Below are 13368 nucleotides of genomic sequence, written 5' to 3'. Positions count from 1 at the left end.
CTCCCTCTCTCCTTCCTTTTGGGATTTGGGGCACATACACATGTGCCTGGTATGTTTGTTAAGCTGCTGGGTCTGAGACTTGAACAGCACTCTTCAGATCTCACACTGCAGGCCACGTGAAGAAACCCTTAACTACCACACCACTGGCTGGCCCAGAATCTGAATTTTTAAAAATAATTATTTAATTTTATTTATCATTATTTAAAAATTTGTTTCAGGGCACATATGCTCACCAGAGAGAGAGAGAGAGAAAATGAGAAAGAAGCCACCCAGGTCTGGGACCCAAAAGGCAGTTGGCCACCTGAAAATCCAGCACCTTAACCACACCAGACTTTTGGAGTTGGTTTCTCAGATGCTGGTAGCCAGATTCTTACCCTAGACCACTTCCTATTCAAACCACCTTACACATAGCACTTCCAATTATTGATGGAATTTTTAACAAGACTTTAAGGACAGTGCATTTTATGAATATGTGAACTAGAAGGAATTAAGAATATGCTAGTGAAGAAATTACTAAAGCCTTGCTTGTATTATATGCTAATTTTGAAATCAGCCCTGTTGCCTAGTGGTTAAAGGAATTGGGTCCCACGTGGCTGACCCTGTATCAAGTCCTAGACTTCGTGGCTTGAAAGACACCCCAGGTGCAGGTGGGTATGTGCCCACAATTCTGAAAGGAGGGGGAAATGAAGGAATTATGGGGTGACCATTCCCCATGGTGAGGTGCTTTCTTCCTTTTCCTCTCTCTCAGTCTCTGGTGAGCATGCACACACTCTGGTAAAATTAAAAAAAAAAAAAATTAGTCAAGGAACTCAATTAGTCTTGCCAACAGTAAACTTTTTATATTAATGCCACAAGGGGGCACCATCGAGCACAGTCATTCTAAGGCTAATTGGCTGCATGTTCCATTCTCCAAATTTGCGTTTCCTTGACTGTTCATAAAGTTTCAGCAATTTGAAGAGGACTTAAAGACGTTTTTCTACTCTTATGCAGCTTTAGCTCATTGGTCTTCACTTTGTCTTTCTAACACTATTTTAAGAAATTTCACTATGTCCCTTTGTATCTCTGTTGCAGAGGGTGGGAGTGGGGGAAAGCAGTGTTGGGGGTCTGGGAGTGAGAAAAAGGGACTCCAGCTGGGGGACCTTCTGCACCACAATACCATAATTGACCCTTCATGGTGATTTTTTTTTTTTTTTTTTACTTTAGCCAGAGGTCACATGCACTCACCAGAGACAGAGACAGAAAGCACTTCTCTGCCAGGGGACATGATCATGCCACAATCCCTTACCCATTTCTCCATCCTGTTGGGATTTTGGGCAGGCATGCATGGCTTTCAAGCTGCTGGGGCAGGGGTTGAAACCATGGTTGGCCACATGGAATCCCACTTCCTTAACCACTAGACCACTGGGCTTGTCCTCTTTTCCATGTCATCATTGTCTTAGCTTGTTACTCAGCCCCCTTCATCTCTCCCACTGACTTTCTACACTCTGTTCTCCACCTACCTGCTAAGGTACATTGCCTGCTGATTCTGTTCTACAAGGGCTGAACCCCGTTAAATGAAGGAGCTGACGTAAATACTCAGGCACTTCGCCTGACACAGTAGGAGCCAGTACTGTAATTTCTGGTGCACACGGGGGCCCTCGTTCCAGTCAAATAGCCCCACCACAGGTTCCTCATACACATCCTGTGCCCTCTCACCTCTGGCTCCCACTTGTTTTTCTGCCTAGAATGCCCAGATTCAGATACTTCATGATGCCTTCCTGGCCCCCCTCAGTTTGGGATGAGGGTGAAAAAGGTCTCCCAATCATCCAAGATCTTGTAGCATTCTATGGCCAAGCCAGTAGCAGCGTGGCTTCTTTGTTCAAGTCAGGGTTGTAGTCTGCCTGACTCAACTTCAGCATGCCTCCCGGTCCCCAGCATTCATTTCTGTAAAACGAGTGATTTGAATTTCAAACGCACAGCTCACCTGGTACAACAAACAGTAGAGGGACTGAGTCCTGAGTTCTAGGTGAGGCTCTACCACTTTTAAGACCTTGAAAATTTCTACTTCTTGTTTTAACCATCAAATAGAAATTATTATGCTTTCTTCATTATTTTAGCCCTGAGATAACACCAGTCACAATGGTTATACTTAACACATAATTTTGGTTGGTGTCACTTTTATTTTTGGCTACATGGCACATGTACTCTTCAGAGACAGGCAAAGTGAGAAATCGTACCTCCCCCCCCCATCATGGATAGCCATGCTGCAATTTCTTCTTGTCTCTCGGGATTATGATGCACGAATGTGCACATAGGCACACACACCCCCACTTGTTTTTCAGGTTGCCAGGTCAGGGACTCAAACCCTGGTGAGCCATGTGGAATCCAGCACCTTAACCTCTATATTACTTGCTGTCCCAAGACAGCTGATTTAGCATACACATTGCTATTTTAACTCACAATAATCCCATCCCAGAGAATTGAAGATCCCTTGGGAAGCATGAGATACTTAACAGCCTAGCATAGGACCTGTCCTTTATTCTTTTTAAGATTTACTTTAACCAAAAAAAAAAAAAAAAAAAAAGGAAAAAGAAAAAAAGAATTACTTTTAACCTTTAATTGGACCAGAGAGGGACAGAGAAAAAGCAAGCCACCAGGTCTGTCACTCAAACTGAGGTCAGCCATGTGGGTTTGGCCCTTAACCACCATGCTATCTGCTGGCCCCAGGACATGTTGACCTACAGCACAAGGGAATCTTCTTGTTGCCTCATACCATCTGAGATCTTCTGTGGGCTTCTCCAGGTTTAAGTTCTTCTCAAAAACTGTCCATTTTAGGCAAATGATCTAAATGGGTCACTAATATTTTGAATAATGCCACGGTGTTTGGAGCCAAGAACTAAATTTATTTGGTAATTAGCTCTGTTGAATATTCTAACAGTACAAGCCCCTGCTTTGGGGATTATAAGTCATCTTTGTTTCTGGGATCAGCAGATAGTGTAATGGCTACATTGTTGGACTCCCGTTGACTGTGGTTCGAGTCCTGGACCCAGTGGCTTGAACTCCAGCCAGGCCCATGTGGGTACATGCCCAAAATCCCGAAAAGAGAATGGAAAAGGGATTTCGGCATGGTGATTTCTGGCTTTCTCTTTCTGGTGAGCACATGCACCCTTACAGCAAAAGTCTCTCCAAAAAAAAAAAAAATTGTTTCAGGGTAGTTACCACTGGCTCAGCCTTTTACCAGCTTTCAACCCACTTGGTTCCAGGGTGATTTCCCATCTGACCTTTAGTTACACGGGCTGAGAATACTAAATACCTACATCCATGTGTTTAGTCAGTATTCTGCCTTTTTAATAACATTAATGGATCCAGACTTTGGTATTCTCATTTATTCATTATCCTTTCTCGGGAGATTCCCAGTATGACATTCCAGCTGAACTGCTTTTGGTCACTGAACCTGTTTAATACTGCAGCAGCCACTGGCTAGAAAAAGCACCCCTTATGTACCTTCTCTAGGAGCTGTAAGCCCACAGACTGTTCTTTTCTAACTGCCCTTCTGTCTCTCTACCCAGCCCCCCTCCTGCTGAGAGGCTGCGGGTGAAGACAGCCTTCACAGCACACCTTTTGTGGTTCATTCACATACACAAGACTGAATCAATATAAAGTAGAACCTGCAAGTCAAGTGTTTCTGAAAACAAGTTTTTATTTAAATAAGGGTTTAAATACATTACATAACATTAAAACTGAAGGAAAAAACCCAAACCCAGTTTGTTACTTCACATGGCATTGGGCAGCTGCTGCTAGTTAAGTTGCAAGCTCTAGAGCTAGCTACATGACCGAGACATCAGTTGGAAACGTGTTCCCTTGTCAAAAGTTTAACTGTGGCAGAAGGTTGGCCTCACATTGTGGTGTTTGGACATCCTTTTATCTAGAATACATCTGGTCAGAGACCACGATGGCATGTCAGGTGTCCTGTCATCTCACTAGAGGGAAGGTGGCCTCTCTAAGCTCTGTTCGCCTGGTCACGTTGAAGACGCCAGGTGATCGTTTACGAGTGGTACAGCTGCCACTGCGGCTTACCCATCCTGTCCTGTCAGGTGCACGGAGGGCTGTTCAGGTGATGACATTCTCTAGGGTGGGGGACACGGCAGAGGGAGCGCCGAGGAGCTTCTGGCCAGACATAGCTGTCTGTGGTCTTGGGGCTCTGAACTTGGCTGAAACATCACGTTATTGCTCTGTTTCAGGCTGGACACTGCCAGGCGCCTACTCCTTGACCTCTGTTTAAATGAGGGACTTCCAGACTAGACAGCATGGCTCTTTTCGGTTTATTGCATGAAGGAGTTACACTAGTCCAAGTTAAAAGCGGACCCCAAATGGTTACATTATACAAGCTGTGAGGTTTGTAAACTTGTGACAAGGGACAGAAAGGGAATTCTACTCATTGCAAGGAAATCCTCACTTAAGCTTCAGTGAGCCACAAGCACTTAAAACCCATGAACCTTCAGCTGATCGTCCTTAGCCAGTCCAATCTGCAAAGAGAAAAGGGCAGAGTTTTAAAGGACGGTCAGGGAGCTACAGCCTTCACTTCTGATGGCAACAATGCTGTTTTCCTGCTACTACACGGGACAAGAGAAACCCACGAACCAAGAAACTCCTTAATTCCTGTGAGTACAACAGGAACTAACTTTCTTGAAAATTCCGTCTTCCAAGGTTCTCAATCAGGGTGTATCAAGATAGGAATTGGGCATCTGAAACTCTTCAATTATATCAAGAACAGTGGATCTAATAGCTGTTTAGTACTTAGCAAACACTTTTAACCACATGGCCTTTGAATCCAACCCTATATCTGCCTTACTTTAGTATGTGTCTGTGTGTAATTTTCATTTATATAAGCAAACTAGATCTTGCTCTTATAAACCCAAGGCAAACAAGTCCCTTCTAATCATAAAAACATTTGTCTCTACATCTCAAAGCTCATGTGTTGTTGCTGTTTGGCCTTAACAAAATTCCACACCCTGGCAGCAATCCGATTAGGTGGAGTGGATATTTGCCAGTGAAGACACTAGAGGACGAAGGGGCTGCACTCACCTCTACAAGGAACTGGCATATGTTCTTGCGCTGGTCACCCTGGAGCTGAATTACTTCTCCATATTCTGGATGCTCAATTACAGTACCATTGCAGGCAAATTTCTGAAAAGGAAGCAAAAATGAGGTCAAGCAATAGCACTGATGCATTTAACCGGCTCTTCCGGCCAATAACACAACAGTTAGCACCCCCTGGTGGACGAACTGAATGCCATTTCCTCAAGATCTCATTAACGACCTACCTTCTTAAACGCCTTCACTAGTTTCTTTTTATCGTAATCATCAGCGATCCCTTGGACAGTAGTAAGGGTCTTCCTGCCGTTTCTCTGTTGAATTCTTATATGGATATAATCCTCAGTGCCAGCAGGAAGCAGGTCATCACCCTTACTTGCATCAGCAAAGGGGTCTGGAAAGAAAGGTTATGTTCGTTCAGAGGTTCAGTGGCTTAGAGGCCACTGCCACAGTCCCACTGGGTCTCCTGCGCGTGCAGAAAATAATACCGAAATTGTCAAGCTTGGGTGAGGTCGGATGTGTCCTTTGGTGGCTCTCCACGAACAGGTCAGTCCAAGACAGCCGGCCTCCCCAGGCAGAGAGAAAGCCCGGGCCCTCCTACCCTAGGCCCTCCCTCCCTCGGAAGCCGATCACGTGTCGAGGAGCTGTAGCTGGCAGGAGGCGCCCCACCCGGCTGATGCAACCGACCGGAACCCGAGCTCCCGAGGCGGGGCCAAGCCTCCCACTTCCATTGGCGTGCGCATTTGTCACTTTGGAGTGGCACCGCCTTTCCCTCCCGGCGCCGTGACAACGACGGATGACGTATCGGACGTGACGCAGGGGTGGCGGGAGGGGGCGGGTGTGGCTCGATGAGGTCCGGGAGCCATTAGTAAATGCGCCACTGAGACGCCGGGCCCGCCCAAGGGCTGCCCTCCCGCCCGCTCCTTCCGGTCGCTCTCAAGGACCAACCTCTGGGCGCAAGCCTTGACCCCGCGAACCTAGACATCTTTCCTCCACCCGAGCTTACGATGGCCCGGAGCACTTGGCAGCTTCTCAGGCCGTCTCCCCTGCCCGGGCCCGCGACCTTTCCCGTAGCTTACCGAAAGAGTGGAGGTTCTGGATAGCGGACATACGATACGATTCCTTTTCCTCGGTGGAAACGGCCTGCGGAAGGCAGCGGCGGGAGAAGGCGGGCAGGGGGGACGGAGCGTCGGGAAGCGAGGGGGCGGGGCGCGAGGGTGGAGGCTGCTGAGTCCTCGGCGGCGGCTCAGTGACTGGGGCGGAGGGGCGGTGCCTGTATTCACTTATATAGCCGCCCCTGTGACGCCAGCGCGCTGCACCCACGTCCCGGCCCCACCCAAGGCGTCGTGCCCCTAGCGCCCAGGCGCCGCCGCTTCCAATTGGCCCGGGGGCGGGGATGCGGGATGGCGCCTGCGCAGAAACTCGGCACCGAGGGCGTCCTCTCGACTCTGGGAGAGGTGGGACCGGGGAGGGAAAGTTTGGTCCGCGTGAGCGCCTGCGCAGTGCGGGTGGACTGGGCTGCCGAGGGAACTAGCGGAGGTTTCGAGCGCGCCTGCGCACTGCCCTTTGGCACATTCCACCTTCTTGACACTGTTGCAGACCTATCTACTCGAGGAGAGGTTTTTAATGGGGTAGATCGGCGCTCCGAAGAGGGGCTTGAGGATGCTGAGCCTCCTAAACGACAAATTCCCACTGTGTCATACCCACCTACCTACCCACTTGCCTATCCTACTCAGTCACAGGAAGATTTAGGGCTGCACTTTTGATTATTAGCAAAAATATTTAATGGAAACAATAACCTTGACATCGAAGTTATTTGGATTTCTCTCTTTTTAAAATGGGTTAATTTAATCTCAAAAGGCTCATTTAGATTAGATGAACCCAGCTAAGGAAAGACTGCCAGCTCACTAGGTGAGTTGAAGGGAGAGTAACTGGTTTCGGGGACAGCAGAGCGTGTCCTTTATGTCCCACATAAGGTGGAGCAGAGTCTTCCCAGGGTTTAGATGAAATATCCCCCTCAAAACAGTCCGCCTTTCTTGCTTTCTGTTTATCAAAACACTCTCAGTTGCAGGGGTAAAGAGAGTGGTGACAAGAGACTGGGGGCTTTCGACTCAAAGGGCTCCAGGGGCAGGGAGGTGAGATAAAGGGAGTACAGACAGCCAAGTGTGATGTAATGAGGTAGGTGGGGCTGGAGCAGGAACTAGAGGGGCTCACCCCAGCTACTGTTCTAGACTCTCTTTATGCAGATATCGAGAAATCTGGTGGTCCTATAAAACATCTTGATTTAAAAATACTACCAACACATTGAATTTTTGGAAAAGCACTGCACAAGCCCAGCAAAAAAAAAAAAAAAATCTGTGACTTGATGCCCCCAGTAGTTAAGGTCACTGCCCTCCTGGAGTGGAAGGCTGGTGGGAGAGACAATAAACAAGGAATAAGATGATAGCAGGTGGCCTGCTAGTTAAGGTGCTGGATTTCCATGTGGCCCACCACGGTTTGTGTCTCGGACTGGTGGCTTGAAAATCATGCTGGGTACATGTGTGTGTGTGCCCAAAATCTTGGGAGGAAAATGGAGGAGAAGGGACTGTGGTGTGGCCATCGCCCTGTGGGGGGGAGATTTCTCACTTTCCCTCTTTCTGTCTCTGGCGAGTTCCCGTGCCCTATGCAAAAACCAAAAAAAAGAAGAAGAAGAAGAAAAAAAAAAAAGAAAGGATAGTGACAGATTGTGATATGTGCCGAGAAAGAGATAAACAGGGTGCTGTGACAGAATGACAGGGCCAGCCAGGCTCATCCTTCAGTTGGGGTGGTCAGAGATGGCCTCTGAGGAGTGACATACCTGTTGACATTTAGAGGGTATAAGCAGACGGCTGTGGGGCAGGGCAAGAGCCTGCCAGAAAGAAAAACCCAAGTGGAAAAAAACCTGATGTACTTGGTAATTGTGTTTTGATTCTGCATTTACTAACCAAGCTTTTGAATCATAATTTGGCTTCCTTGACATCAGGAAGGGGGAAAACCGTGTTAGAAGTCACAGGCCTGGCTATGTCACCTTATCCCTGAGAAAGTGAGGACCCAACTTGTCAACCTGGGAGCCTTTGTACTCCCAGACATGGCTCTGCTGGAAAGGGTTTAGGGAGAGGGTGTGAGGGAGGCAGGGCCATGCTTGTGTGCACACAATATTTTGTTAACATTAAAATTGCAGGGCTGGCCCCTGTGGCTTTGGATTAGGGAGCTGGAATTCACATGACCAACCGCAGTTTGCATCCCGGCCCAGTGGCTTGAAAAACATGCTGGGGGCCAGCTGGTGGTGTGGTGGTTAAGATGGCTGGATCCCATGTGGTTGACCTCATTGTTCAAGTCTCCAACCCACCAGCCTGAAAAACATGCCAGGTATGTGCGGGTTCATGCCCCAGATCCCAAGAGGAGAGTGGAGGAAAAGAGATTGTAACATGTCCATTCCTCCTAGGGATGCTTTTTCACTTTCTCTATGTCTCTGTCCAGTGAACACACACACCCCATAACAAATTTTTAAAAGGGGGGGAAAAAAAGCCATGCTGGGGATGTGTACGTATGTGTCCAGTATCCTGACAGGCTAGAGAAACGCAGAAGGGATTGTGGCATGACTATGCCCTATTATGGGTGTTCCGTCTCTCTTTGTCTGTCTCTGGAAAGCACACACACTCTCTGGCAAGTTAAAAAAAATTAACATTACTGTGTGTGTGTGTTGTATGTTTTAGAGAAATTTTTGATACAGGGCATGTGCGCTTGTCAGATAGAAAGTGAGAAATCACTCCCCAGGGGGATGGCCAAGCTGCAGTCCCTTCTCCATTCTTCTCTCGCGATCTTCAAGTCGCTGAGTCTGGGACTCAAACTGCAGTGGACTACGTGGGAGTACAGCAACATAACCATTATACCATCTGCTGGTCCCACAATGTGTTCTAATTTATCATATATTTCCTTTTAGGAAATAATCTTTTCTGTATCTTTTATTTATTAAAATGCTATAAGGTGCATGTGCATATGAGAGAGAGAGAGAACCCCCCATAGGTTCCTGGTCACACTGTGATCCTCCATCTTGTCATGATCTTGGTGCCGCATATATTCCCATGCACTAGGACTGGGGTTCAAACCCCTGGTCGACCATGTGAGAGCTGGCCTCCTCTCTACATAGCTTGACTGCTGGGCTATGGGCCAGCCCTTGTTCATGTATTAAAAGAAATCTTTTGCCTGCCCAGAGTTTATCAAGATATTCTGCACATCTTTTTAGTTATTTTTTAGGTTTTTAATCATAGGTAACGTGTGCTCGCCAGAGAGAGGCAGTGAGAGGGAAGGTGAGAAATCACACCCTCAGGGAGATGGCCACATTATAGTCCCTTCTCCTCCAGTGTCTTCTCAGGATTTTGGGCACGCACACACATGTACCTGGCATGATTTTCAAGCTGCTGGGTCCAGGACCCCAACCATATTGGGCTATGAGGGAGTCCGGCACCTTACTCACCACACCACCTGCCGGTGCACGTATTCTCTTTTGAAAGTCTTGAAACTTTGCTTTTCATGTTGAAGTCTCTGAACTACCTCGAGCTTATTCTAGTGTGTGATGTGACACAGAGGTAAAAAATGTTTCCTATATGGATAGACAGTGGTCCCAGCACTATTTATTGAATAATACATCCTTCCCTCACAGTTTTGCCATGCCTTTCTATCAAAATTGTGTCTCCTGGGGCCAGCAGATGGCATAGCGGTTACATCGCTGGACTCCCACATGGCCAGCAACGGTTTGAGTCCCAGAGCTGCTGGCTTGAAACTCACACTGGGCACGTGTGCGTGCATGCCCAAGATCATGGGAGGAGAATGGAGGAGAAGGGATTGTGGTGTGACCACCCCCCTGGGGGGGGATTTCTTACTCTCTCTCTCACTGTCTCGTCTCTCTCTCTCTCTCTCTCACTCTCACTCTGGCAAGTGCATGCACCCCAAGGCAAAAATCCCCCCCCCCGCCAAAAAAAGAAGTGACTCCAAATACACGTGGGTTGGTTTCTGGAGTCTCTGTTCTGTTCCGTTGGTTTATTTGTCCTTGAGCTACACTCCGCTGTTATAGGAGCTTTACGCAAAGTCTTGACGTTATTGGCTACCCTTGGTCCTAGTCCCTTCTTCAGCCTTGTGGCGTGTCACAGCTCCCACATCCTATGCCCCAGTAGTTCTGTGAAGCACCTGGATTTTCTTATTTCAGGGTGATGGTGTAAGCTCCTGCCTCGGCTTGGAGTGTCCTTCCTTCCTCCTCATTCGGTGTCTCCCACTCTCCGTCAGGGCTCAGCTGGGATTATCCGTTCTGAGAGGGCTGAGCTTGGAGCCATTCCCTGTGCCCCCACCCCCGGGTCATATTCTGTCATTCATCACTTTGCCTTTTGCTTATCTGTGCCCTGGACTGGCTCTGCGATTTGCTAGGTCCGGTACGAAATGAAAATGTGAGGACCTTTGTTCAAAACCAGTGAAGAATTTCAAGACAGTGATAGCAGGGCATTAACCCAAGCCCCTGAGTGCGGGGCGCTGTGTGGGCTGCACAGGTCACGTGCCCTCGACTCTGACCTGTCTCTTGCGTGTCTCCCTTGCTGGGCTGGACGCTCAGGGTCATGCCGATCTCTGCTCCGTACACGAGGTAGGTGAGTGGACATGTGGACACACATTGTGGGTGCTCGGTTTCTAGGATGGCCAACCCCGTCTCCACACTGTCACCTGTGTCACCTCCTGGAGCAGTGAGTTGAGAAAAACACCTTTAGACATCTGATCCTTGGCTCCAGAGAGAGCTGCTGGACCCGGCCTCCTGGCATGGGGCAGAGAGGGCTGGCCTTCGCTAAGCCACACTGCCCAGCTCCTCTTGCAGGGACCTGGCTAGCCGGGGCTGCTACCTGTGCCTGGCGCCCAGCTCATGCCAGACCTGACCTCACTGCACTGTAAACAGGGACTGCCCTCCCCCTACACTTTGCCCTGGGTAGGATGCAGGTGAGAGGGCAGGTCTGTGGCAGGTGACAGTGAAAGGGGAGACCTGGTTCTCCCCTTGCCACCAGCCTTCTGGGTGACCTGGTTCACCTCCCAGGGCTTCAGTTTGATACCCCCTAAAAGAAGGGCTGGGTGATTTCTCCTCAGGTCTGAAGTCCAAAGCTCTGCGCTCCTAGGTTGGGAGCCTTTTCTAGAAGGGGCTGCTGGTGTCCACTCTTCCATGTGGGAGCTTGTGGAATTATGTGGATCTCGGGTGAACTTGTCTGGAAGGGGCATCTGTGCCCACTGTTGAGACTGGTGTCTTCATGATTGTCCCCCTTGTTTGAAGTGCTGTTCCTGCAGGATACCAAGCTCAGGCTCTGGAGGATCCGAATCTGAGCCTGCCTCCACCTCCTCCTACCCAGTGACTCAGCCTCTCCCAGCCTTCCTTTTCTCCACCATACAGCAGGGATGACAATACGCTTCTCTCAGGCTGTTGAGGGGACTTACAGAGGACAATGTGTGTGAGAGGATAGAACGTTTAAAGCTGCGAAATCATTAAAAGATTATGCCAGTTTCCAAAGGGGCAGGGAGAGGGTGCCTCTGAGAGGGGTGGGATAGGAGCAATGCCCTTAGAGTGGGGGCGCGAGGGGAGAGGTGCCTCTCCATGGTGATCTTGGCTACAACAAAAACCTGGCAGCATGGGACATGCTGGGACTCTCAGTCTCTGTACAATTTCCCAGGGTCCCAGACATGGCACAGAGAGGCAGGATTGAGGTTGCATCCTCTGGGGGAATAGGCATCTCCACGGAAGCCAGGGCAGAAGACAGCCCGGTCCAAGGGGCCTTCAGGTAGCTCTGGTGCTAAGTGAAGATCCCATGACCAAGAGAATCCTGGGGCGGGCTGGAGCCTGTCATACCTCACATGGTATTTTAAAACATCCTAGGGACAGGAACCAGCAGTTAGCGTAATGGCTATGTCGCTGGACTCCCACGTAGTTGACCGAGGTTTGTGTCCTGGACCTGGTGGCTTAAAACTCACGCCAGGCTTGTGTGCGTGCGTGCCCAAGCTCCCGAGAGGAGAAGGGAGGAAAAAGGATTGCGGCGTGACCATCCCCTCTGGGGGTGTGTGTGATTTCTTGCTTTCTGTCTCTATGTCTCTCTCTGTCTGTCTGGCGAGCGCACGTGCCCTATAGCGAAAACCTCTCAAAAAAAAAAACCAAACAAACAAACAAACAAAAAAACCCAGCCTAGGAACCAGCAGTTAGCGTAAAGGCTATGTCGCTGAACTCCCATGTAGTCAACCGCAGTTTAAGTCCTGGACCCGGTGGCTTAAACTCACGCTGGGCGCATGTGCGTGCGTGCCCAAGATCCTGAGAGGAGAATGGAGGGGAAGGGATTGTGGCGTGGCCATCCCCCCAGGGGGTGATTTCTCGCTTTCTATCTCTCTGTCTTTCTGGCGAGCGCACATGCCCTGTAGCAAAAACCTCTCCAAAACAACAACAACTCAAAACAGCCTACTGGGGTATTAAATGGCCTGGTATTAAGGCACTGGGCTTCCACATGGCTTACCATGGTGTGAGTCCTGGATCTGGTGACTTGTTTCCTCACTTTTTCTCTCTCTCTCTCTCTGGTGAGCACACATTCCCTGTAGCAAATTTAAAAAATAAAATAATAATTAAATAATTTATTTTATTTATGATTATTTTTTAATTTGACCAGAGAGAGATAAAGGGAAAGTGAGAAAGCAAGCCACCAGGTCTGGGACTAGAACTACAGTCAGCCATGTGGGAGTCCAGAGCCTTAATCTCCATGCCACCTGCTGGCCCCTAAATAAATGATTCAAAATAAAAAAAGCAAAAGAAAGTAAATTCAAGTAATGTGACATTTCTCGTATCCCTTGTTTGAGGCCTACCACCCTGGAGTGTAGATGACTGAGCTAGTGCCCCTCTCCCTCGATGCTTACGAGGGGTCCCGGGGAAGGAAGGCTGCTAGTCTGACCACCTGGAAGAGGAGGGAAGCCCTGGCCTACTGCAGCTCTGATCTGGATCTGCAAGATCAACTTGGGGTTCTCGGGACCAGCAGTTGGCATAATGGCTACACTGCTGGCCTCCCATGTAGTCGACTGCGGTTCGAGTCTTAGACCTGGTGGGACTGGTTGTGTGTGCATGCGTGCCCAAGATCCCTAGAGGAGAATGGAAGAGAAGGTATTGCAGCGTGGCCATCTCCCCTGGGAGATGATTTTTTGCTTTCCGTCTCTCTGTCTCTGTCTTTCTGGCGAGTGTACGTTCCCTATAGCAAAAACCTCTCAAAAAAAAAGGGGGGG

The 13368-nt window shown here is 48.9% G+C and overlaps 1 protein-coding gene across 1 annotated transcript; it reads right to left on the bottom strand.

The window, feature by feature from the left end:
* Window positions 1-4027: 4027 nt before the first annotated feature.
* EIF1 (eukaryotic translation initiation factor 1) lies at window positions 4028-6298 on the bottom strand. The gene is made up of 4 exons (XM_006155983.3): window positions 6153-6298; window positions 5304-5467; window positions 5065-5166; window positions 4028-4505 (listed from the first exon to the last, which is right to left on the bottom strand). The coding sequence occupies exons 1-4, from the start codon at window positions 6181-6183 to the stop codon at window positions 4461-4463; spliced, it is 342 nt and encodes a 113-aa protein (XP_006156045.1). The 5' UTR covers window positions 6184-6298; the 3' UTR covers window positions 4028-4460.
* Window positions 6299-13368: the final 7070 nt, after the last annotated feature.

This window comes from Tupaia chinensis, unplaced genomic scaffold, assembly GCF_000334495.1.
Source record: "Tupaia chinensis unplaced genomic scaffold, TupChi_1.0 Scaffold000477_1, whole genome shotgun sequence".
In the NCBI taxonomy this organism is placed as follows: Eukaryota; Metazoa; Chordata; class Mammalia; order Scandentia; family Tupaiidae; genus Tupaia; species Tupaia belangeri.
Note: the sequence above shows the minus strand (reverse complement) of the source record. Positions and strands in the feature narration are given on the sequence as shown.

Coding starts and splice junctions, on each gene's coding strand:
- EIF1 (XM_006155983.3), bottom strand. CDS start 6,183: ATGTCCGCTATCCAGAACCTCCACTCTTTCG. Junction 5,167..5,303: donor TAGTGAAGGCGTTTAAGAAG/GTAGGTCGTTAA, acceptor CTTCCTTTTCAG/AAATTTGCCTGCAATGGTAC. Junction 4,506..5,064: donor TATGCCAGTTCCTTGTAGAG/GTGAGTGCAGCC, acceptor TTCTCTTTGCAG/ATTGGACTGGCTAAGGACGA.